Source organism: Vidua chalybeata, chromosome 17, assembly GCF_026979565.1.
Source record: "Vidua chalybeata isolate OUT-0048 chromosome 17, bVidCha1 merged haplotype, whole genome shotgun sequence".
Lineage (NCBI taxonomy): Eukaryota > Metazoa > Chordata > Aves > Passeriformes > Viduidae > Vidua > Vidua chalybeata.
Window position 1 is genome coordinate 7,498,711 of NC_071546.1, and position 22,560 is coordinate 7,521,270.

A 22,560-nucleotide genomic window follows, 5' to 3' on the forward strand; every position below is an offset into this window, starting at 1 on the left:
GTCCTCAATTAGAGACAGTGCCATTGCTCAGGCAAGTCTTCAGGCAGGAAGCAGAGCCCTGGTCCCCGCTGGGGTAGCCACCTCGCCCTGCACAGGGAAGGGCTGCTTGCTGTGGCCTTGGGAAGCCCAAGGGGCCAGCAAGGCTTCTCAGGGCGGGGAACAGGAGCTGCCCACCCAATTGTTTTTAGGAAGGAGTGTGGTGAGGAGATGTTAAAGCCAGAGAAAGGAGAAAAGGAAATAGCTCCACGAGTTAACCCTTTCCTGCTTGCCTCCAGGATGAGACATCGGTGAGCAGCGAGGACTTTGATATGAACGACTCCACATGGATCTCAGCTGACCAGCACCTGAACTCCAGCCTGAGCCCCAGCCAGGACGAGAGCATGCGCAGCCCGCAGAACCTGCACGGCCACGAGGACGGTGAGTCCCCCGGCAGGCGGGAAGAGCCCCACGCCTCTGCCACAGGATGTTTTTGTGACTGATTAAACATTAACCAGTCCTTTCTGATCAGGTGTCCCACCTGTGGGATGGATTTCATATCAGCTCAGAGCTGGCTTCCAGTCCTTCCAATTTAGCCTCTGGGTTCCTGCTCAGCCAGGGCCCTGTCCAGCTCATAGCTGATGGTCCTTGTGCCTGGAGCTGTCTCCCAGCCCCTCCAGAAAGCGGTCACTAAACCCCCTTCTAAGGGGAGGACTCCGTTCCCCACATCCTCTTCCCAGGTGATGAGGAGAGCACTGTTAGTTCTGAACACAGGGAGGATGCCAAGGTTTTGCAGCAGTCACAGGTTTCTGTGTTTGGAATGCTGCACCTTTGACAGGTCTTGCATCCCCCAGGCAAGAAATTGTGAATAATCTGCAGCAGCCACAGCGATGTTGTGCAGGGTGAACGTGGGTGTCTCCTCCCTCGGGGCGGGTGGTTGGAAGGGCTGAAAGCAGCACATGTGGGCTGGGTGGGAGGAAGAGTTTTGTGAAGAGCGGTGGTGTGTTGCGTCTGTGAAACATGCAAACTTAAAATACAAGAGCAAGTAAATAAGTGGTAGAAGTACGAGTTCAGGTCAGAGTTCATCGCTGTGATGCTTGGGAGGATTTGGTGGTTGGGCTGTTACTGGCTTTTGCTCAAGAGGTTGAATCCCTCATTGTCCCAGCCTGGCTGCTGCTCGGAGTGCAGGGAGGAGCAGAGGAATCTGAGGAACAACTGAGACTGGGTTGGTCCTGCTTTAAGAAAGGGGACTGGAAAACCACCCCTAAAGGAGGAAAAGGCTTTTGTGCTGGCAGGTCTCCCTGGGGTGGCTTTTAGCTGGTGGTGTGGCTAGTGCCAGGGATGGTAGAGACAGAAGGGGCAAGAGGGACACTGCTGTCTTCAGTCCCAGGGGACAACAAGGCCACTGCTTTCTTCAGTCCAGTGAGTTGTGGCATTTCCGTTTCCATTGCAAATCTGCAGTTTTGGGAAACTGCTGGTTTTTCCCTAGCCAGCCCCAACCCCGGAGCCAGGCAGCCTTGGTGAGGATGTGAAACCTGACTGCACAGCACTGCATCCCAGTGGTGGGATGGGCACTTCTGCTTGCCCAGGGCCCCAGGGGCCTGTGTCTTGGCAGGAGGAAGAGCGTTTGGTGGTGACACAGTTGCTCCCATGGAAGCTTTTGGCTCTTCAGGATTAGGCTGCAGCCTCCACCCCAACAAGCCCGGCATCTCATCCCTGCAACCTGACTGGGTCTCTCTGTACCCCCTGAACTTTGCCATTCTCCCATTGGGACATTTCAGGCTTGTCACTTAGCCCTCACCACTGAATTCCCAAGTCTCATTTACAATCTAGAATGACACAGTTTTGATCCCTTTGCTGAACACTGTTATTCAACAGGACAGTAATTTAATAAGGGACTCAAGTATTTAGGCAAATCAAGATGTTCTCACTAAATCTAAATCCTCTCTCTCTCTGCGCCCTCTTAGGAATTGCTTCCAATTTTTCATGCCCTGTGGTTTTCCTTCAGAAGCAGGTGTCCTCTTTGGGGCTCTTCTTGGCTCCTTTAATTTCTTTTGTAAGGTTCAGTGATGAGAAATAAAGCAGAAATAGTCCCATAGGAATGCAAGTGTCCCTGGTGTCAGCATCAGCTGAACTGGGTAGACTTTGGTGGATCAGAAGTGATGGTGTCAAAAAAATAAGCAAGTCAAGCTCAGGGTGACGAATGAGACCCATACAAAAAAAAAAAAAAAAAACCAGGAACTGCAATTTTCACCAGGCTGTCACACTTCAGAAGCATTTTATGGACTGAGGTTTTGTGCCTATGGGAATGTCCATGATCTGTATTAGAGCTCTAAATACAGAATGATGCTGCCTCATGTCAATCCCTCTGCCAAACCGATGCTCCCACCCAGGAATGGAGCACACACAAGAGTGGGAAGGGAAGAAGAACAATGGAATAACCCAGGAGGGCAGTGGGTGGTTAAGGGAAAGGAGCACGGAGCAGAGGAGCATGTTGTAGGAAAAGCAGATTACTGCTGTGGGGAAATGAACGTGCACAATCAAAGTCTCCACCACTCTTCAGTTTCCTCTTCTCTCAACCTATGAAAGCTCTTTTTTTTTTTTGGAAACAAATGTGTTTTCCGGGTTCACAAGAGCTTGCTAAAGCTGTGCAAAAAATGTGAGCAACCAGCCCACATAAGCTGTGGAGCCTCCTTGGAGCCTAATTGGCCAAGTTGCCAGTGCAGTGTGCCTGCACTGGGGCAGCCCAAGCTGCCCAAGTTTGAGGTTTGCCCACACCTCCTGTGCTCAGTTGTCCTCTGTGCCCTGCAGGGGTCCTGCAGAGCTCCAGTCGGTGCTAAAGTGAGCCCCACACATCCCCTGCAGCCAGGCTGGGCTCAGCTCCGGCTCATCCTCTGCAGCTCAGGCTGGGCTCTGGGCATCCTGGAGCTGCAGAGGGATCTGATTGCACACCACGTCCTTCAGTTGGGGGCTTATTCAGGACTGGATACTCTCCGCCTTCAGGAAAACATTTTGAGTTACTAAATTGGTCCTGCCTGCTGCTGTTTGACGGGTGCGATACTTGGAGTGTGTCTTCAGTGAAAGGCTTGTTAAAGTATAAAGTTTTAATGAAGAGTTGCCTAGTAGGAGAGCAGTATCGTCTGACACGTTTGTTAAAAAAGTCTTGTTTAAAGGACCAAAGCACCAGCTCCAGGTCTTTTCAAGGCCTGGGAGTGGCAAGTGCTCTTCTGTGGCATAGAGTAGTGCTGTTTGAAATCCAGAGAGGCGGGAGAGCAGGGAATTGTCGTCCCATGCTTTGATAAACAGGTACCTGCTAAATCATCAGAGGCCTAAAAAGCAGCTGGGACAAAAGCCAACACCTTCATTGTCCTGGGTGCTCAGAAGCCTTAGCCCAGTACAGCCGTGCTACAGCTGGTGTCAGCCCTGGAACTGCAGGGAGAACAAAATACACCTAAAGACTTGGGCGGGTCATGGACAGAGCAGGCACTGACAGGAGAGCCGGGGTCTCTGCTGGGTCAGTGGGCACACGGTGGGACTTAGGACACACCAGCCAGCCCTGAGCAGCGGCACTGAGCACACACACTCACTCCTTCCATTTTCCTTTGTTACTCATCCTGCGGGCCCCAGCACGGAAAACATGAAGCTCCCAGCGACATCCCTTCCCAGTCGGATGTTGCTCACAGCCTACGTGCCCGCAGGAAGCCGACGGCTGCCCAAAGCAGCAGCAAGATCAACACAAACTCTGCTGCTGAAGCGGAGCTATTGTGCCGGACATCCTGGAGGGACACATCTGCGGGAGCCAGCACACACCGGGAGCAAAGGGACCCTGAATACTGCCTCATCCTGCTGTCTGAGCCCGTCTCCATTCCTGAAGGCACCCCATGCACAGTCCCAGCTGAGCGCAGGTCCTAGGCTGTGGCACTGTTTTGCTGTGGCAGTTTGAGCTGGTCTCTGTCCATCTTCAGAGCCTGTCTGCTTCCACTGGCGAGCACTGCATTACAAACCTCCCAGTTCGGTCTGGTGTGAGGAGTTGAGTGGGGTATCCCACCACAGGGGTGCTGGGTACTCCACCCAGGCCTGCTGTGACTTTCTGGTGAGTGCAATGCCCTCGAAAGTAAAGCAGGAGTCGGACCCCAAACCTCAGTGTGTGACATGGCAAAGTGCTTGAACTCACACAGAAGAGCCTCTGTCCTGCCCGCTAACGGGATCCACCTTGCCTGGTCCCTGTACATCCTGCTGTACATCCTGCTCCACTGCCCAGGAGCAGTGCTCAGCCCACAGGCAGGGCTTGCTGCTCCGCAGCCTCTTTTGAAGAGCAGGGAAAACTCCTGGATGTATCGTGTGCTTACTCTGTGTGGGGAACATGGGGTTGCTTCATGGCACCATGTTGTTCTGATCCCCTTCTGCTGAGATTCCCACATGCCATCCTCGCTTGACTGGCAGTGTCCCTGCTGAGTCTGTTCTGCCCGGAGCAGCAGTGGCTAATCCAGACCTTGGAGAAAGGACTTTCTTAACCTACTTAACTGTGAAGGCACATACTTCTTGGAGGCATCCCTTGAGGCAGCTGGCTGGGGAGGCTTCTGGGTGTTGGGGACATTCCTCAGGAGTGCTACAAGGAGGGACCTCAAGGACATGTGGACAAGCATTATTTCCAGATTCTGTCCCAGGGGCTGGTAGGGTGTGTCACTCCTCTGGACACCTTGCCTTGGGATGTCAGGGATGGCATAGAGCTGTCCCCAGCACAGCAGTCTCTCTGCTGGTATGGCACATGTCCACAGCTCTGGGTCACACTGCTGGCACTTGATGAGATGCCCACGATGTGCTGCACATCACCAGCTCCCCTGAGCCACCAGTCTAGCAGAGCTTTTTGGGGAGGAGCAGCCTCTTGCCCACTGCTGACCAGAAGCCAGGCTCCATCCCCAAGTGATGTCCTACTCCACAGCTGCACTTCTGACAGCTGGCACCCGACCATGGGGCAGTGGTGCCCACCTCACTGTACCTTCACGGGGTCACTGCTGCAGCATTGGGTGTCACACAGCTCCCAGGGCTTTCCTCAGCCAGCCTAGCCCTGCTCCAGGTGAATACAAATACCTTTTGTAAGCCACAGGGTATAGCCCAGCAGGCCATGGGCAGCTGTCTGTTGGCTGGCTAGTGCAGCAGGTGGCCTGTGAGCCCCAAGACACTTGCTTAGCCCAGGATGCAAAATCCTTACTCTTTCCAGGCCTTCTTGCACCAGTGTTGAATTTTGGCCCCCTAAAGCCTCAGCTTTAAACACGACTAGGATCAGCTGCCAGGCCTTACTACAGCTAGACACAACCTTATCTCATTTTCATTAGGGATATATTTCCTCCTTCTCCAGGTTGTCCCCATGCCATGCTGGCTCCACAGCAGGAGTCAACAAACGTGTGTACCTGCCTCGCCTGAGCGGTCTGGGCTGGTGACTCCATTCCTGTCACCTCTTCCAGGGGCACATCTGCTCCTCCCAAGCAAAGGCCCTGACCCGTGATAAACACCCTCCTTTTGGTGTCCTTTGAAAGTTCTCCTTCCCTGCTGCCAGGCTGAGGAGTGCAGCAGGGACGCTGTGAGACTGTGGTGGCTTTCCCAGCCTGGTACACTGAGCTCGGCTCCAGCTCTCTCATGACTGGTGCAGGCACTGCTGAGTCAGTCAGTTCATCCTGCTGGTGCATGGAGCAGGGTTTTGGGGGTCTCTTCCTTAATCTGGAGAAGAGACAATCACCAGGCTATGGGCAGCCAGCACCACCTGTGCCCCTCCCGTCCTCCCCAAATTGAGGACCCCCAACCAGAGGGGTGAGTGGAGACAGCAGGGTGAGCCCCACAGTGCTAAAGGACAGTCCCTAAAGGATTGGGGGTGCACAGCATGGTCTTTCTGGTGGTAGATCTGTGTTGGAGGCACCAGCTTGGCATGAATCCAGCCCACACCCACCAAACTCGTTTGTTTGGCGTGGGGAGAGGCAGTGCCCAGGCAGCATGGGGCCAGGGCATGTCCCCTCCCTGCAGCAGGATCCGGGTGGCTGCCAGCAGCAGTGGCACAAGGAGAGGCTTGGTTTGTGCCACCTCCTTCCTCAATGTGAGCAGGGGCCAGCTCCTTGCTCAAGCATTCCTCGAGCTGCAAGGTGGCTGGAGGAGCAGCAGTGGGAGGGAAGGAACAGTGTTTGGGAGGAGAAGGGAAAACTGAGGGACAGAGAGCGTTTGTGACAAGGCTGCTCTGTGCAGTGGGAACTGACGAGCTTTGGTGCATGGGAAAATGTCCAGCATGAGGCTGGCGCAGTGAGATCCCAGTGCCGGAGGGAGCTGCTCCCTCGGGCTGGGCAGTGGAGCCGGGGGGAGACGGCACTGGGGGGCACCTTTCATGGCAGGGGACAGGGAGGCGGCCGCACAGCGCTGCCTTGTCCGGCCAAGCTGTCCCTGCAGACGTGCATTGTGTCCGGCCCTGCCAGATGTCTGGCTCGTCAAGGGCTCTGGTCGAGGCAGGGACCCAGGGAGGGAGTGTGGAGGGTGGACACTTTGTCTGGGACATAACGAGGTTTGCGTTAGCGAAGGAAGACAGGAAATAGAGCGTCTTAACTGGAACCTGGCCAGCCCCAGTGCACTGCAGCCCTCAGCCACGTTGCTTTTTTTCTTTCTTATGCATCTTGGAGGCAAATGCTGGGCAGGACCTGGAGAAAATGGGCTCCGTGCTCTGACTGTGTGAACAGTGTGGGGCCAGGGCCTCTCCTGCCACTCACCATCCAGTCATGGGTGCGGGATCCCTGCAGTGGTGGTCCCTTGCCCCTAAAATGAGCATGGCTCTAACACCCGGCAGTGGCCCCCCCACGGGGCCCCCATTCCCACTCGGTTTCTCTAATTTGTATTAAGTATCCCTTCCTCGCAGGCTTTCCTCCTCCCCTTCTTCTCCCTTCTTGTCTCTTTTGTGAGTGAATAATTTATGGCACTTTTCATCTTCCTGGCTGTTGTTCCAGGCGGGCGGCGGTGGGATGCTCTGTGCCCTCCTGACAGCCACTCCCAGGCTGGGTGTGCAGCTCCATCCTTTTCCCGTGCCACAGCAGGCTGGAAATGGGACAGACCCAGCCACAGGAAGACTCAGGTGTGGCAGAACCACTGCCATCACCCGTGGAGCCATAGCAGGCAGGGCAATGGCTGGTGGGTCCACGATGGCCCATGAGGCACCAAGGGTCACTGGTGGGACTTGGCATGGCTGTGACACCCACAACTGCCCAGGCAGGTGGGCAGCAGCCGAGGGAGGGCTGCCCCAAGGCCAGCCAGGGGTCCCATGGCAGCGGGATGTGGGCAGAGCCGGGAGGACCCTGGCCCACTGCATGGTGCGGGGCTGCGGCGAGGTTTCCGTGGGCCGCTGGCTCTTACATAAGCTCATTGTTTCCTGAGTCAAAAGAGTTTTTGTCTCCGCTCTGGAGATGTGACAGGAGGAGGAACAATTTGCCCCATTCATCTTTAACTCTGCTCTGGAGAGTGGTGCGGTGCCCTGCGCCGGCAGAGACGTTAAACCCAACCACTTCCCCGCCATAAAATCTCCCGGGGAGCAGGTGTTGGAAATCACCCCTTCCCCTCCTGATCTCCTCAAATCCAGCGCCACAGAAATCAAGGATAATCCAGCAGCCTCTTCAAAATGAAAACGCTGAGCCCTGATTAATTCATTTAATAAGTGACTGATCCCCTCCTCCCCCAGCACCGCGGCCCAAGAAGCCATTTTGCTTCTTGCTCTCCTGGGCTGAGGCACAAGGCTGCTCCCCCACAGCCACCTCACCAGCCTCACCACGTGTCTTGTCATGGTCTGGCCTCTGCAGAGGGGCCGAAGAGGGCAGCACTCCATGGACCTCAGGGCCAGCTGCCTCTGTTGGTCTCTCCAGCCTCACTTCTCCTACACAGTGCCAGGGGCTGCTCCAGCTCCATGCAGCCCATGGAGCCCCAGCTCGAGGGGATTAAACAGGAGAACGAAATAGTCCCGTTTTCCAACCGAAAGATCAAACCGGTTAGAAGTGACATTGTTTTTGCAGTTCCATCTGCTTCAATTAGGGCACGGGGGTGGAGCAGGGGGGCTCCCAATTATCCTCATTAGAGGGGCTCCTCGTGCAGCCAAGCTCCAGCCGCGAGCAGGGAGCTCACCAGGCTCGTGCTGGTTGATAATGAATATATTCATGGCTGCGCAGCCTGGCCTTGCTCGCCTGCTGCTGCTGGAGCCCTGCTCCTGACATGTGCTTTGGGCACTGCTGGGAGATGCGGAAAACCTCTCCAAGCTCCGGAGCTTGGTGGGTTTTGCTGAAATGGAGTGTGGTCAACACAGCCCCATCACTGCTCAGAGTCCTGACACGACTGCCAAAGCAACACAGGAGCCTAAACCTGGTCCCAGCACCCAAGGTGGGAATGCTCCTCCTACCTCTCCCCCAGGTCCTGCTCCCCAGCTCCTCTCAGGAATGACTGTGGGCTGGAGATACCCCAGTGAACCTGCCCAGGGAGTAGCCCCATCTCCATTCCTGACCCATCCATCCAACAAGGAGACTGCAGCTCCCTCCCAAGCCCATCTGCATTTTCAAGCTGGCTGAGGCCATTCCCACTTGGACCCAAGGACTCACCAATTTGAATTTGTGGCCATTTCTCTACTCGCAATAGTGAGAAATGGCCACCACTTTGTGTGTGGGCTTCTGGGAGAGCATAACATGTAAAAATACAGAAATAAGAAAACATCTGTAGCTCATGGGTTTAAAAACATCATTATTTACGTACATCCATCCTTGTATAAATTAAATTGTTCTTTTATTAGGTGCTGGCTACTGATACTAGATTCCCATTTCATTTCCTTATCCCACCTGGCAGGTTCCTAGAGACATCTTCCTCTTTGTTTGCAAAATCTTTTGCCTGTAGCAAACCCAGGGTTCGTAAATGCAGCAGCATCGAGTGGAAACCTGACATGCAGCTGCTGCTTTGTGTGTTTTGTGTGACACAAAAGAAAACCTGAGACATGGAGGAATCGGGGCGGTCCAGGTGTCACCCCCAGGATCCTGTCTGGTGTCAGCAGCCAGTGCAGGACTGTCACTGCCTACAGGAATGGGGGGCCAGAGTTGGAGGCTGTGAGGAGGCTGGAGATGGATGGGCAAGGGCAGAATGGGATGCCCAGGTGGAGTGGGGGTAGTTAAGGCAGACTGGGGATGCCTGGGGTTGTTCATAGCAGGTTGAGGATGCTTTCATCCCTGCAGGGGTGCCCAGAGAAGGTTGGGGATGCCCAGGACAGGTTTGGGGATGTGCAGGTCAGGTTGGGGATGTTCAGGGCACGTGCACATTCTTCTCCCAGGTGACACCTCTCTTGGTGCCCTTGCCTGGCAGGGATTTTGTGCCATGGTGGGCCCCCAGCCCTGCTGGTGCAGACGGCCATGCCAGGGGGAGCCGAGGGAGGAGGTCCCCACCATCATCCTGGCCACGGTGCCGATTGGCCCAGCGCTGTTGCTGTGGCTGTGCCCGGGCCGATGGTGGGGCCTGGCCTACAGCTCGTGCCTCCGTGCACGGGAATAATTCTCCTTAATCCTTCCGAGAGGCATCGCTGGATGAGACTGGAGCCTCCCTCTGGGAGCCCCATCTCCCCTGGCGCAGAGAGCAGTGCTGGGGGAGGGACAGCCGCCATCCTGGGCAGGGAGGCCTCTGTGCCCCCAGCCACCTGCCCGCTGCTGCTGGGGCCACAGCCAAGCCAGCATTGCTCCTGCACCCGTGCTGAGGGACAGCAAAACCCTGGGGTCCTCAGCACCAGACCAGTGCCCTGGGCCAGGAGGGGTGTGGGGGCAGGAGGTGGCAATGCCCCCCAAAATCCTGCCCCTCCAGATGCAGCAGGAACATGTGGATGTGGTCTGGGATGCAGCCGCCCACTGCAGCCCCACCATTGCAAACACTGGGACAGGAGACTGGAGCTTATTTTGGAGAGGTGGCTTGGAGGGTGCCCCTGGATAAGTGCTGGCTGCTGAGCCCCTCTGGAGCCCCGCACTCCCTGGCACAGAGAGTTGGCACAGAGAGGGCTTTTGCCAGGACCCAGCCCCGTGGTGGGGCGGGTGACGCCTGCCACCGGCCTGGAGCACCCGGCACATAAACACCACCCCGGGATTAGGTCAGCTCTGGTCATCGCTCAGACGAATAAGTGGATCAGCACAAGGGAAAGGAGGGGGAGGGAGCTCTGTTGAGCAGGGAGCTCCAGCAGGGACCTTTTAATTTAGGGGCTCATGGGGCCAGGAGCCGCCTTGGCGCAGGCGCGAGGCTGGGCAGCGAGCGCTGGCGCCCGTGGCGGGGTGACTGGGGACACGCGGCGGCAGCCCTGGCCGGCCCCATGGTCGGCTGGGGTGCCCAAGTGTCCTCAAGTGTGTTTATTTTAAGGGATACAAAGTCCTGGGCCACTGCAGGGTCACCACAGCACTCGCCCAGCCTCGCAGGAAAGTTTCCCGCAGGTGCTGGCAGGGGGAGGAGGAGGAGGAGGGTGGATGGCAGCAGCCGGGCACCATCCCGCCGCCCTGTGCCTGCACACCTTTGGACCTGGTGCTCGTGTGCCAGGAGCCATCGGCGCAGGGCTGCGGCCACCCCACAGCCCCGGCCCATTGTCCCACGGTGGCCGGGCCGGGCGCGGGGACGGCCATCTGCTCGTCGCTGCCGACAGCTTCTTTGTTCACCGCCCGGCGCACGCTGGCGCAGGAAGCGGCTCCCACGTGCTTCGCCCTTTCCCTCTCGCGGAGGCACCTAATGAAATAAAGGATTTACTGCGGCGAGGGGGAGGGAAGGGAACAGGCTGAGCAGTTTGAAATGTCGTGCCTGGCCCCAGGGCTGGGCTCCCTGGCCAGGTGCAGGCAGGGTGGGTGCAGGCAGTGCTGGGCTCTCTGCCACTGCAGGGTTGTTCTTCGGGAGCCGCTGTGGTGGGAGCAGGCACAGGCAGGGGGATGGTGCCAGGGCCTGGGGTGTGAATGCAGCCAAGATCTGTGCACTGGGTGTGCGTGGCAGCACCATTGCCAGGGCCCTGACCTGTTTGTATGGTGGGGGAAAGGCCTTGCATGTGCTGTGGGGATGGCTCTAGGGCATGTGGAAACTGGGAACAGGAGTGTCCATGTAGGGTATAGGTTACTTGGGCTTTGAGTGAGACAGGAAGGACATCATGCAGCCCCTGTCCCCTCCCTGCAGCAGCATGCCAAGGAGGAACCTTGCTGGGTGGTGTCAGCTGTGAGCAGAGCTCCTAATGCTGCTTCCAGGCACCATGGATTCAGGGTTTTCCCACCCAAGTGAGCCTGTCCTCGTGTGTCATCCCCATGGCCCAGCACTCTGCAGAACTGCATGTCCCTTAACCACCAGTGCTGGAACTTGTCACTTCCCACTGCACCCAGCCCCAAACTGGGCCATGAGGATGGCAGGGGACCTGGCAGGGAGAGGCAGTGCCCCTTTCTCCTCCCTGCAATGCAAACAGAAACTGAAAAGGACCAAATTCCAAAGTTCTTATTCAAGCCCAGGCACCATGGCCAAGGGCGGAGGCGTGGGGACTGTCACCTGCAGAGGGACGGGTGGCCCGGGCATGGGGCACGGCAGCACCTGGTGTGCTTTGAGGATGAGGGAGTGGATCCCTGTGACAATGGTCTTGCAGGCATGGACACCAGCACCTGTACTTCCATCTGCTGCCTCCCAGGGCCCAGAGCGCAGCAGTGCCAGCCTGGCTCCCAGTGGCAACTCAGCCACCAAGTGAACCCAGAGCAGCTTCGGGAAGGTGGTGGTAGGGTGCCAAGAGGGTGACACATATCCCTCCTTGCAGATGACTCCTCGTCAGAGAGCTGCAGCGGGAATGGCTCCTCCACCCTGAACCCCTCCACCTCCAGCAGCACGCAGGGCGACAGCGCCTTCCCCGAAATGAACGGCAATGGCACCACAGCCCCCATGGACTTCACTGCCTCCGCTGACGACCAGCCCATCAACCTCTGCGACAAGCTCACGCCTGCCCACATCACCCCTTCCTACCAGTCTGACAGCTGCAGTGCCGACGGGCTGCGCAGCAGGGTCAAGTACGGGGTGAAGACCACAGCAGAGGTACGGCCTGGGATGCTCTGGGAGAGCCAGGGACATGCCCCACACCCCAGCCGCCCCAGAGCTGGGCACTGCAGTGGGCTCACCTCACCCCTGACTAGCTGTGCCACAGCCACCATGTGACAAGGAGCCCATTCATGCTGGCTCAGGCAGTGATTCCCACAGGAGCAGGCAGAGTCATGGCCCCAGCAGCCAGAGCTGTCATTGGGCCACCAGGCTTGTTGAGGTCACCATGCTCCCCCGTGCCCAAAGCACACAGGGGAGCCTGGCCATGGGTTCATCTCCTTTGGGTTGCAGGGGGACCTTCAGGAGAGGGGACAGACATGGTGAGACAAGGAGAAAGGGCAGGGGCATGAGGTCAGAGCTGCTGGTGGTAACCCCTGTCTCCTTTCAGTCCCCGCCATACAGCTCTGGCAGCTATGACTCCATCAAGACAGAGGTGAGTGGCTGTCCCGAGGACCTGACTGTCGGCAGGGCCCCCACAGCTGATGAAGATGATGATGACCACGACGACCATGAAGACAATGATAAGATCAATGACTCGGAGGGGATGGACCCGGAGAGGCTAAAGGCCTTCAATGTAAGGAGAGCTCCACAGGGAGGGTGAGCCCGCCTGCCTTCCATCTCAGGGTTCCCACCACCTGTCTTCTCATTTGCAGATGTTCGTGCGCCTTTTTGTGGACGAGAACCTGGACCGGATGGTTCCCATCTCCAAGCAGCCCAAGGAGAAGATCCAGGCCATCATTGAGTCCTGCAGCCGGCAGTTCCCCGAGTTCCAGGAGCGGGCACGCAAGCGCATCCGCACCTACCTCAAGTCCTGCCGTCGCATGAAGAAGAACGGGATGGAGATGGTGACTGGCCACCCCAGTGCCCTGCCCTTAGTCCCAGTGCCCAGGGCAACACATCCCTGAGCATCCTCTCTGCTTGTGTCCCTGCAGACCAGGCCCACGCCGCCTCACCTGACCTCAGCCATGGCAGAGAACATCCTGGCCGCCGCCTGCGAGAGCGAAACGCGGAAAGCAGCCAAGAGGATGCGGCTGGAGATCTACCAGACCTCCCAGGTACAGTGCTGGCAGCTGGAGGTGGGCGGGGAACAGAACTGGTAGTGTCCTATGGTGGAGTCAAAAGTCTGAAAGTCTGAGGGGCTGCAGAACAGAACCCTCTGGTGTATCCTGAGACTCAGGCCAGTGGGGATGGGAATGCTGGTTTGGGTTGGGCACACTGCAGCTGCAGGACACCAGGCATCCCTGCACTGTCCATCCTGCTGGACACAGAGGACAGCCAGGCTCCTCGCTGGAGTAGGTCTGTGTTTCCCCTGTGCAGGACGAACCCATCGCTCTAGACAAGCAGCACTCCAGAGACTCCACAGCCATCACGCACTCCTCCTACTCACTGCCAGCTTCATCTTACTCCCAAGACCCAGTCTACATCAATGGAAGCCTGAACTACAGCTACCGTGGCTACGGGTCCCTGGGGGGCAGCCTGCAGCCCCCTGCATCCCTCCAGACGGGCAACCACAGTAATGGTGAGTGGCTGTGCCGGGGGCACAGGAGCCCACCCTGGCTTCGCCTCTGCCCCAGTGCACCAGGGGCTCCTGGCATCTCCCACTGTGGGATTGAGCTGGTTGCTGGAGGAGAGGCAGAGGCTGCTCCCACAGAGCTCCCAGTCCTGGCAGCACCTCTCTCATGGCTGCAAAGAGCTGCTGCTCCAAAATCTCCTCTTGTCCCTTCTGTCTGGTGGCTCTGCTCATGTCATCAGCAGGTGGTTAATTGTTGAACTGCACTTGGAAGGACGGTTTGGGTGGCACTGGTGGAGGGAAGGAGTGTCACTTAAAAAAAAAAGGAGAATTCATACCAGATTCTCTGTTAATTATTAACAGGGGCGGGCGCCTATCGCTGCCCTGATCTCATGCTGGTATGAGCCGTTCTGCTCTCGGGGATGGGGACAGGGTGGGGGGCACAGCCATAGCTCAGGAGGGCTCTGAGGGGCTGGGGACTGCCTGGGAACAGCTGAGAAAACAGGACTGATGCTGCAGGGCAGGAAGGTGGAAGGAGAGCTTAGGCAGAGATTGAGATTAGGAGCAAGTGAACAGAGCAGAGAATCCTGGGCCAGAGAAGGGCACACAGGAAGGCCCCAAGGTACCTGGTGACTCACCCACACCTGGAGCAAGAGGTATGGGATGAGACCAAGTGCTCCCTCTGGCTCTGTCCTGCAGCAGTGGTGGCAGGAGGGGCTGGATCCCTTGCCAGTCCTTGTCCAGGCCTTCTGCAATCCCCGGGTTGCCATTGTCTGTCCTGGTGCGCTCTGGGCTCCTGCCCCAGCCCACCCCGACCGGAGCCAGGATTTGGAAGGATGTGATTTCCGGAGGCCTGAGAGATGCCTGTCTGGGATTAACTCTTATCATCCCTTCCTAATGCTTCTTAACCCTGAATAAAGATCCTGTCCCGGCCTCCAGCTGCTGAGACCTAATCCTCACAGCAATGGTTCCTCCCCAGAGCAGCACAGGCACCCGGTCCCCACTGCCAGGCACCCTCCTTTGGCTCCTCCATGTGAGACAGTGAACATGCAGGAAGGTCCCTGGAGGAACAAACAGGTCCCAGGTGCGGCACCCAGCCTTCTTTCTTTCTAGGGGATTTTTAAACCTCTGTTTTGCAGTTGTCTTTTTCCCAAGCTCTTGCCCAGTCCTTCAGAGGGAAGAACACTCTGCAAGGAGTTGGCGTCTTCTCCTCCCTCTGAGCAGAGGCCCCACAGGGCTTTGCTGCCCAGAAGTGTCTTCACCCTCCATCCCCCACCTCAGGCAATTCTTGCTCAAGCCCACATCCCTGTTCCCAGCTCCTTCCCCCTTGGTGAGCTGGGAAACAAGCTCAGGCTCAGTTTACTGCTGCCTTTTCTGCCCAGTGAAATTGCTTTCGCATGAGAGCCTCCTCCTTCTCCTCCTCCTCCTCCTTCTCCTCCTCCTCCCCCACTTTGAAGCTCTGGTTCTCTTGGCATGGAACACTTCTGCTGGTGCTGCTCCTCCCGCAGCTCCAGCATTGCTTTCCTTGAATGCTTTCCATTCCACCCGGGGCAATGAGCTTCCCTCCCTGCCGCCATCACCACTGCCACCACCTGGACTTGGGGGCAGCTGAATTCTCCCATCCTCGTTTGCAAACAGCCACAACACTCAGTCCTTGCTCCGTGTCCCTCGTGTCCCATGGCTGCATCAGGCCACCCAGCAGGGACTCAGCCATCCCAAAGCCTTTCTCCAGCATCATCAACTACTGCATCCGCCTGCAGCATTTCAGCTCACAGCCCAGGGATTAGTTCAGTGTCTTCTCACCTTCCCTCCAGGCTGCAGCCTCAGCAGCCTCCTCTCCCTGACTACTATCTCATCTCTAATACATCTCTTGGCACTTCTCTCCTCATTTCCAATTGATTGTGTGTTTCTTGCTCTTTGTTTTGCTTCTCTTACTTTGTCCAACATGAAGCTAAGTCCACTCTTTCCCCTGCCTTAACTTTCTGGTGTCACTCATCAAGATAAACCAGGGAAGCACAGCCCTTGTGGGATGTTAGTCCCCATATGCAGAGGGAAAACCAGAACCTGGAAGGTGATTTTGATGGTGCAGGTGCCAACAGGAGCTGGCTTGCCTCCCAGCAGACCCTCTCTTCACAGAGCTGTGAACCAGGCTGCAGGATAGGATTTTGTAATATTGGCTCTGACACCTCTTTTATAGAATTGCAAAATTGTTTGGTTTGGAAGAAGCCTTGAAGTTGACTTCACTCCAACCCCCTGCCACAGGCAGGGACAATTTCCACTAGAGCAGATTGCTCCAAGCCCTGTCCAACCTGGCCTTGAACACTTCCAGAGATGGGGCAGCCACAGCTTCTCTGGGCAACCTGTGCCAGAAATTCACCAATCTCACAGAGAAGAATTTCTTCCCAGTATCCCATCTAAGCCTGCCCTCTGTAAGGTTGAAGCCATTGCCCCTTGTTCTGTCATTCCATGCCCTTGTCCAAAATCCCTCTCCAGCTCTCTTGGAGCCCCTTTAGGCACTGAAAGGAGCTCTGAGGTCTCCCCAGAGCCTTCTCTTCTCCTGGCTGAACAACCACAATTCCCTCAGCCTGTCTCCCTAGCAGAGGTGCTCCAACCTTTGTAGCACCTCTGTGGGCTCCTCTGGACCTGTGTTCCTGTTGCAGAGGCAGTGAGTGGCTGCTCTGGTGTCCGTGGGAGCGGGAGCTCCTCACGTTATCTGGGCACAGCGAGGACCTTCCAAGTGGTGCAGAGGTCTGGAATCACAACAGGATGAGCATGGAAAAGGTTGCTGTGCCTGAGCTTCCCTCTCACTTTTTCCTTGGCAGGTCCGACCGATCTCAGCATGAAAGGTGGGGCCTCCAGCACAGCCCCTTCCAACAGCACCAGCCGGGGCATGCAGGCGGCCCAGCTCAGCCCCACGGAGATCAGCGCCGTGCGGCAGCTCATCGCCGGATACCGGGAGTCGGCGGCATTCCTGCTCCGCTCTGCAGACGAACTGGAAAACCTCATTTTACAGCAGAACTGACTCCCCGTGTCTGCGTCGCTCCTCGGTCAACAAGACAATTTATACCTGCTAGAAAGAGGCTCCCAGCGGTGTCCTGCTCAGGACCACCATCGTCCTCCCACCACGTGGTGGGCACATGTAGTTTTAGAAGGTGGGATCCAAAAGACCCGTTTTCTTTTACACTCCAAGCACCTGGGACTTCAGGCACAAGGACACGTTTTGGATCCGTACCAACACCCGTGCCTCTGGCTGACCAGAAGCCAACCCTGGAGCTTGGAAGGATGTGGGACTTTGAAGGGCAAAAGGGAGCCTGGGGAGGTTTGGGGCTGCAGATGTATTTAGAATAACCTTTGTGGACCCAAATGTTAGATTCCCATCCCTGGATAATTTCCAAGTCTTAGGTGAGCTGAATCACATATTTATTGAGAAATGGACCCTCCTCTCCCCTTAGTAATTTATTTTTCTGAAAATGGATTCTTTTGAGTTTGTACAGATTGCCAGTTTTTTGTCTGTCTGATCAGAAGGAATTTATTCCTGTGAAATAACACATTCCATATCACTACACTACTAATTTCCAGGCAGCTCTGCCTGTTTCTCTGGTGAACCCTTGTCCCACAGGGAGCAAGTTTGCCATCCAGCCCTTGACATCGAGGCTGCTCAGCCTCCAGTGAGCGTAGGTGGGAGCTGAACAGCAGCGCAAGCGTCCTGCTTAGGCCTTTGTTCTAAGAGGTCCCGTAGCAGCAGTGGGGTCTGAACCTCCCGCAGAGACTCGGCAAGCTCAGCAGACCTCCGGCTGGAAGGACGTCTCGCACTCATTAAAGTCATTGCAGATAAGAGAAGGAAGGAAGAAAGGAAGGAGATACCTGAGAAACACTGTATTGCGGTCACCATCCGTACTCTACCTCACACTCCATTGTGGGCTTCTTCCAGGACTGGCGGCGCCGGTCCCGGGGGTCAGTGAGTGTTGCAGACATGGGGATCGTGCCGAGGAGGCTGGAACCTCCGGCTGGGTCCTGCTGCGCCCGGCCGTGCGCTCCGCTCCGTCTGCAGCCAGCCCCGGGGAGCAGGGGAGATGAACATCCCGCGGGGTGTGAGGCACGGCAGCCCCAGGGCTCACCCCAGAGGTGAGCTGGAGTGGTGACAGCCGGCTTCTGAGGGAGAGACCGGCAGCACTGAGCAGCAGAACTGACCAAGTCCTCTCTGGGGCCCAGGATCCTTCCCCCTCCCTGCTCACAGTCCTGGAACAAGCCCGCAGTTCCCTAAGTGTGGAAGAACCGTAGTCCAATGACCATTCTGCCCTGTTTCCACCCCCCCCACAACGATGCACTTCGTTTTGCTCAGTGCAATACCTACTGCCAGTGCTGCTAACCCAGGGACCTCGCTCCGGCCAGGGGTGCTGAGCCCAGCCCAGCAATGCAACGTGCTCTGGAGCTGTGCAGAGACCAGCGAGGGTCCCGCTGCTCCCTGTCCCCTGCAGCCCCCCCCGCTTGGCTGAAGTCCACACCATGAGATAGAAACTCGATAAGTGTAAAGCTGTTTTGTAGGTAGAAACTTTCTTGGTTTGGAGCCGGTTTTTATCTTATTTTTTGACTACTTGGAGCCAGTGGCTGGGGGCTGCTGCTCCGGTGGCCAACACTGGTGGCACAGGCTTGAGCAGCCGCCGGTCTGGCCAGGAGCAGGCCTGGGCAGTTCCCCTGTACCCTCTGTACCCCATGATGCTCCACACACTGGAAGAAAAGCAAAACTTTACCCTGCTCTTAGTCTCAGAACAGAAAAAAGCTGCTGGCTCCTGAGGCCAGGTGTGCCTGGCCCCACAGCAGAAGGGATCAACCGTTGCATTGACTGTTTTCCCCAAACCTTAAACTTTCCGTAGCATTTGGAGAAAAGGGACCCAGCCCCTCACCACGGGTGCAGCTGAGGGGTCAGTGCAGAGACGAGGTGATGGTGGCTCTTAGACCTGACCTGATGCTGGAACCAGGAGCATCGTGGCCACACCCATCCCCTCCTGCCCGCAGCAGCGGAGCGTGGGGAGGGGGCCCCGGGGATGCCAGCCCCCGGCCAGGGTTCAGACTTAATGCTTTCCCCAGCACTTCAGAAGCCTGCTTGGTTTGTCCACTGCATCCTCCCATACTTGGAATTTATGTAAATATTTATTTTTGTGTGAATACCATGAAGTAACAAACCTTTGACAAAATCTGTAACTGCAGCCATTTGTGAAAGTCTTACCGTTCAGGCAGGAGAGGCAGAGACAATCGCTGTCCTGGGATTCTCCCTCTCCGTGGTCTCCCACCCACGCCGGTGCCTCCCTCCTCGGCAGAGGCAGCGGAACCTTTAGCCATAAGTTTGCCATCAGCTTGTACTGAAACAGAGGTAACCCGGGGGCACATGGACAGACCACCAACAGCCACAGTTGGGTTAAGTTTCATTTATCCAAGTCATTCCTGATCACCTCTGAACCTGTCTCGGCACATGTGGAAGTTCAGGAGCTCTCACACGTGGTCAAACTGCTGTAGAGGACACCGAGGCCACGTTGTGAAGGAGGGTGCCCAACACCGCCCTGTCCCAGCACCTGATGTTCATAACCTGCAGCTGAATGGTACAGACTCAGATTCCCAAAGCCCTGGTGACAGCCAAATCTGGGACAAGTTGTAAAACAAACGGGATTGACTCCGAATTTCTGTCAGGGATCTTTTTTTTTTCCCCTTTTTTTTTTTTTTTTTTTTTTTTTTTTCTTTTCTTTTCTTTTTTTTTTCTTTTTTTTTTTTTTGGTGAGCCACAGCGTTCTGGTTCCTTTGACATGAGCTCCACAGACATCTCCATGCTCTGCAGCTGCTCCGTGCTCCACTGTGACTCCCTGTGCTCCAGGACTGTTCACAGCCACATTCCTGTACTCTCACTGGGCAGAACGGGGTCAGGAATTGCTAGTCCAGGTTCTCAAGAAGAAGGAACAAGCAGGAGCAGAATACACCGGCTTTCCGGATATCTGAGAGGTGGAAGGAGAATGCTGGGTTAGCAAACGGTCTGGATGGTCTTGGGTTTGGTTAAGAAAAGCTGATCACTGGTCAAAAAAAGAGATTTTTTTTAAAATTTTATTTTATTTCAACACACCCATCCTGCCCTGGATGTGCGGTTCCCGTGACGCTGTTTCTCTATGGGAGAGCATTCCCCAGGGTTGTGAGCAGATGTAACTTGTACCTCCCCGATCCCAAGGGCCACTTCCCTCCCGGAGCGGCCGTCGGATTTAGTACCAGTTCATGAAAAAAAAAAATGCTGCTTTGAACTCAGAGGGTTAATATACTTTTGATTTGTAATTTTTTGTAAAACTTTTTACAAGGTAGCATAGTATTTCACCAGACACCAACTACAATCCGTCCATGGTCTGATTTTTATATAATTTAGTGGTGCTTTAGAAACTTTTGTTCGGTTGTTTCAGAGCTGCACAGCTCAGTTCTTCGCCTGTATCTACCTAAGACCAATGTGAACCTTTGTATTTTTGCTCCTAATTTTGGACTCAGTGAAAGTGTACTGTTTACATGTACAGAACTCCCGACCCCGTGTGTTCTGCCAGACCTGCTGTTGAAGAGGAAGCTGCCCCTCACCCAGTTCGTCTGCTTAACCCAGCCACAGCCTCACCCACCCACCGCCATGCGCCCGCCCCGAGGGACACCCCACCAAACCCAGACACCCTTTAAGCAATTTTGGGTTTTGCACAAGCTGTTGTATTTTTTTTCCCCCAGTAATTTTGCAGATCGGCTGCAATTCCAATTGGGAGCTGATCCGGAGCTCTGAAGCACCAGATCTGGGCAGTGCTGCTGCCTCCCCATCCTCCTCCTCCCACACGGGCGAGAGGGCGGTGCTGCCCGTGGGGTCCAGCTGATGTAGGGGAGCAGTGGGGGGAGCAGGGGAAAAACACTCCTGAGCAGAATTGGGAATATTTTAGGGAAGGGGGTGAGCTCACCCAAGCCGGCTGCTGGCTTGGGGTGGAGGTGGGAGCGCGGTCCCATGGGAGGCTCCCAGCGAGGCAGAAGAGGCTCTTTGGGAAGCTGGTGCTTTCCCGAGGGCTCAGATAGAAAGCGTATGGCACTTAATCCAGCTTCTAAGGTGACACTTTATTGCTTAATCAATTGATTCCTTTGGAAATGATATTTTTGCAGATAGGCACCTATGCAACTTCATGTGGCTCTTAAGCAGATGAGCACTTCCTCCTCAACGAGCTTGATAAGAGTTATTTGTGTTATATACTGTGGATTTTTCCAGTAAATGTGGCTTAATATTTTAATTCTTAGAATGTGTGTCTATTATATATGTGATGCAACTTAATTCTGTTCTGTTTGTGGAATGATTAGCACAGGCCAACTCCCTGTCCCCTCACTTAACAAAGACCAATGAGCTGTTAATCGAGCTGTTATCTCCATGGTATTACTTGCTAAATGCACTGATTTCATAAGTATGTGGAATCCTTTTTTTTTTTTTTTTTGAATCTGTATATCATATATAAGACTGAATCTACTTAATAAACACTGTATAACAAAAAGGGCTTTCTCCTCCACTGTCGAGCCCCGCTGGCTGCTGCTGGCCCCAGCGCTGCCCCTCGCCCCAGGCCCTGTGCGAGAGGTTGGTGCCATCAGTCACCAGAGCGGGATCTAAATTTAGGTGTTAAAAGGAAGAAAAAAAAACAAACCAAAACATGTCTCATTCTTGTTGACATAAGCTGTGCTTTCCATTCCGTAACAGACAGCGCGGGTACCAGAGAGAGCAGTGGCAGCACTCACAAAGGGGGCAAGGCACCAGTTTTATGCTTAACTTATATTTTGACAAAATTAATTTTGTGAAGTGTCTGGTTTTTGTGAGAAAAAAAAAAAAAAAAGAAAAAAGAAAAAAAAAGTTTTCATTGAAGTTTGTGCAAAGTTCTCCCTCATGGAAAATACTGATTTTTCGTTATCAGCTTTATTCACTAAGTATAATAAACCTTTGCATCCATAACTGTTCCTCTTCAAGCGCTGTATAGATACCATCTCCTGGTTTGGTCATCAGGAGACCCAGAGGGTCCAAGGGGTTTGCAGCTTCCGTGGAAATGCAGCTGCCAAGGGTGTGGGGATGCTGGCCGGGCAGGCGGGTGGGCTGCCCCTTCCTGGGATTTCCTGTGGCTGCAGCCGGGAGCGAGGCCAGGAGGACCCACCTGAATGTTTGTGCTTGTAAACGACCACCTGGGACAGCACAACCCAAATGGAGCATCCACAGAATTCATTTATGTCTGACAGCACAGCACCAGCAGCCCTGTGTCCCTGACACCGTTGTGTCTATGACTGAGCTTTGCTTCCACATTTCCAAGGGAGCATGGGAGCCACAGGGATAAGCAGTGCTGGGCCACACCAGCTGCAAACTAGTTGGCATCACCTGCTGAGGCTTCCACAACCCCGTGGCCAGACTCATTCAGGATGTCCCCATGCCTGCAGATGGCCCCGCCAAAAATGGCAGAGCCAGAGCCAAACAGCAGCCAGGCTGGGAGAGAGAAAATCTGTTACATGGCAAACAAATATCATAGAGAGAAAAAAAAGGAAAAAAGTGTATTGCTCTTCATGAAATTCTGATGTTAATGGGTTTTACTCTTGAAACCCCCAAGCTCCCCTATTCCAGAAACAGCTAATCCTGATGCCATCAGCCCCCCCACCGCAATAAAACAGGAAAGGATTAAATACTGAGTTTTAAAGCTTGGCTAAGTAACAACTCTACTCATTTTTTTGCATTCCCTGTATTTAGCTTTTTTAGATTATCCAGGTATTCTGTGTGCAGATAGCCTGCCAGAGTCAGAACATCAATGAACCACCAAAAACCACAGAAGTCCTTTTTCACCCCAAATGCTGGTGCCGGACCATCTGCTGCCCCAGCCCCAGCTCGTGTGTGAGGCCATCGCTGCTGTTCTGCAATGGCTGCGCTGTGGAATGCCAGGAAGTCAGCGATTGTGTCACCACACAGATCTCAGCACCCCCACAGCCCC

The 22,560-nt window shown here is 55.2% G+C and overlaps 1 protein-coding gene across 4 annotated transcripts in view; it reads left to right on the forward strand.

Moving 5' to 3' along the window:
* The window catches only part of NOL4L (nucleolar protein 4 like), a 46,391-nt gene extending 24,846 nt beyond the window's left edge, over positions 1 to 21,545 (forward strand). For all 4 annotated transcript variants that reach the window (XM_053958508.1, XM_053958509.1, XM_053958511.1 and 1 more), the window contains 7 exons: positions 276 to 417; positions 11,777 to 12,048; positions 12,440 to 12,625; positions 12,705 to 12,896; positions 12,984 to 13,106; positions 13,369 to 13,570; positions 16,384 to 21,545. In XM_053958508.1, the coding sequence (XP_053814483.1) occupies positions 276 to 417; positions 11,777 to 12,048; positions 12,440 to 12,625; positions 12,705 to 12,896; positions 12,984 to 13,106; positions 13,369 to 13,570; positions 16,384 to 16,583 (1,317 nt within the window). In that variant the 3' untranslated portion in view covers positions 16,584 to 21,545. The remainder of the gene's footprint in view (positions 1 to 275; positions 418 to 11,776; positions 12,049 to 12,439; positions 12,626 to 12,704; positions 12,897 to 12,983; positions 13,107 to 13,368; positions 13,571 to 16,383) is intronic.
* The last annotated feature ends 1,015 nt before the right edge of the window (positions 21,546 to 22,560 follow it).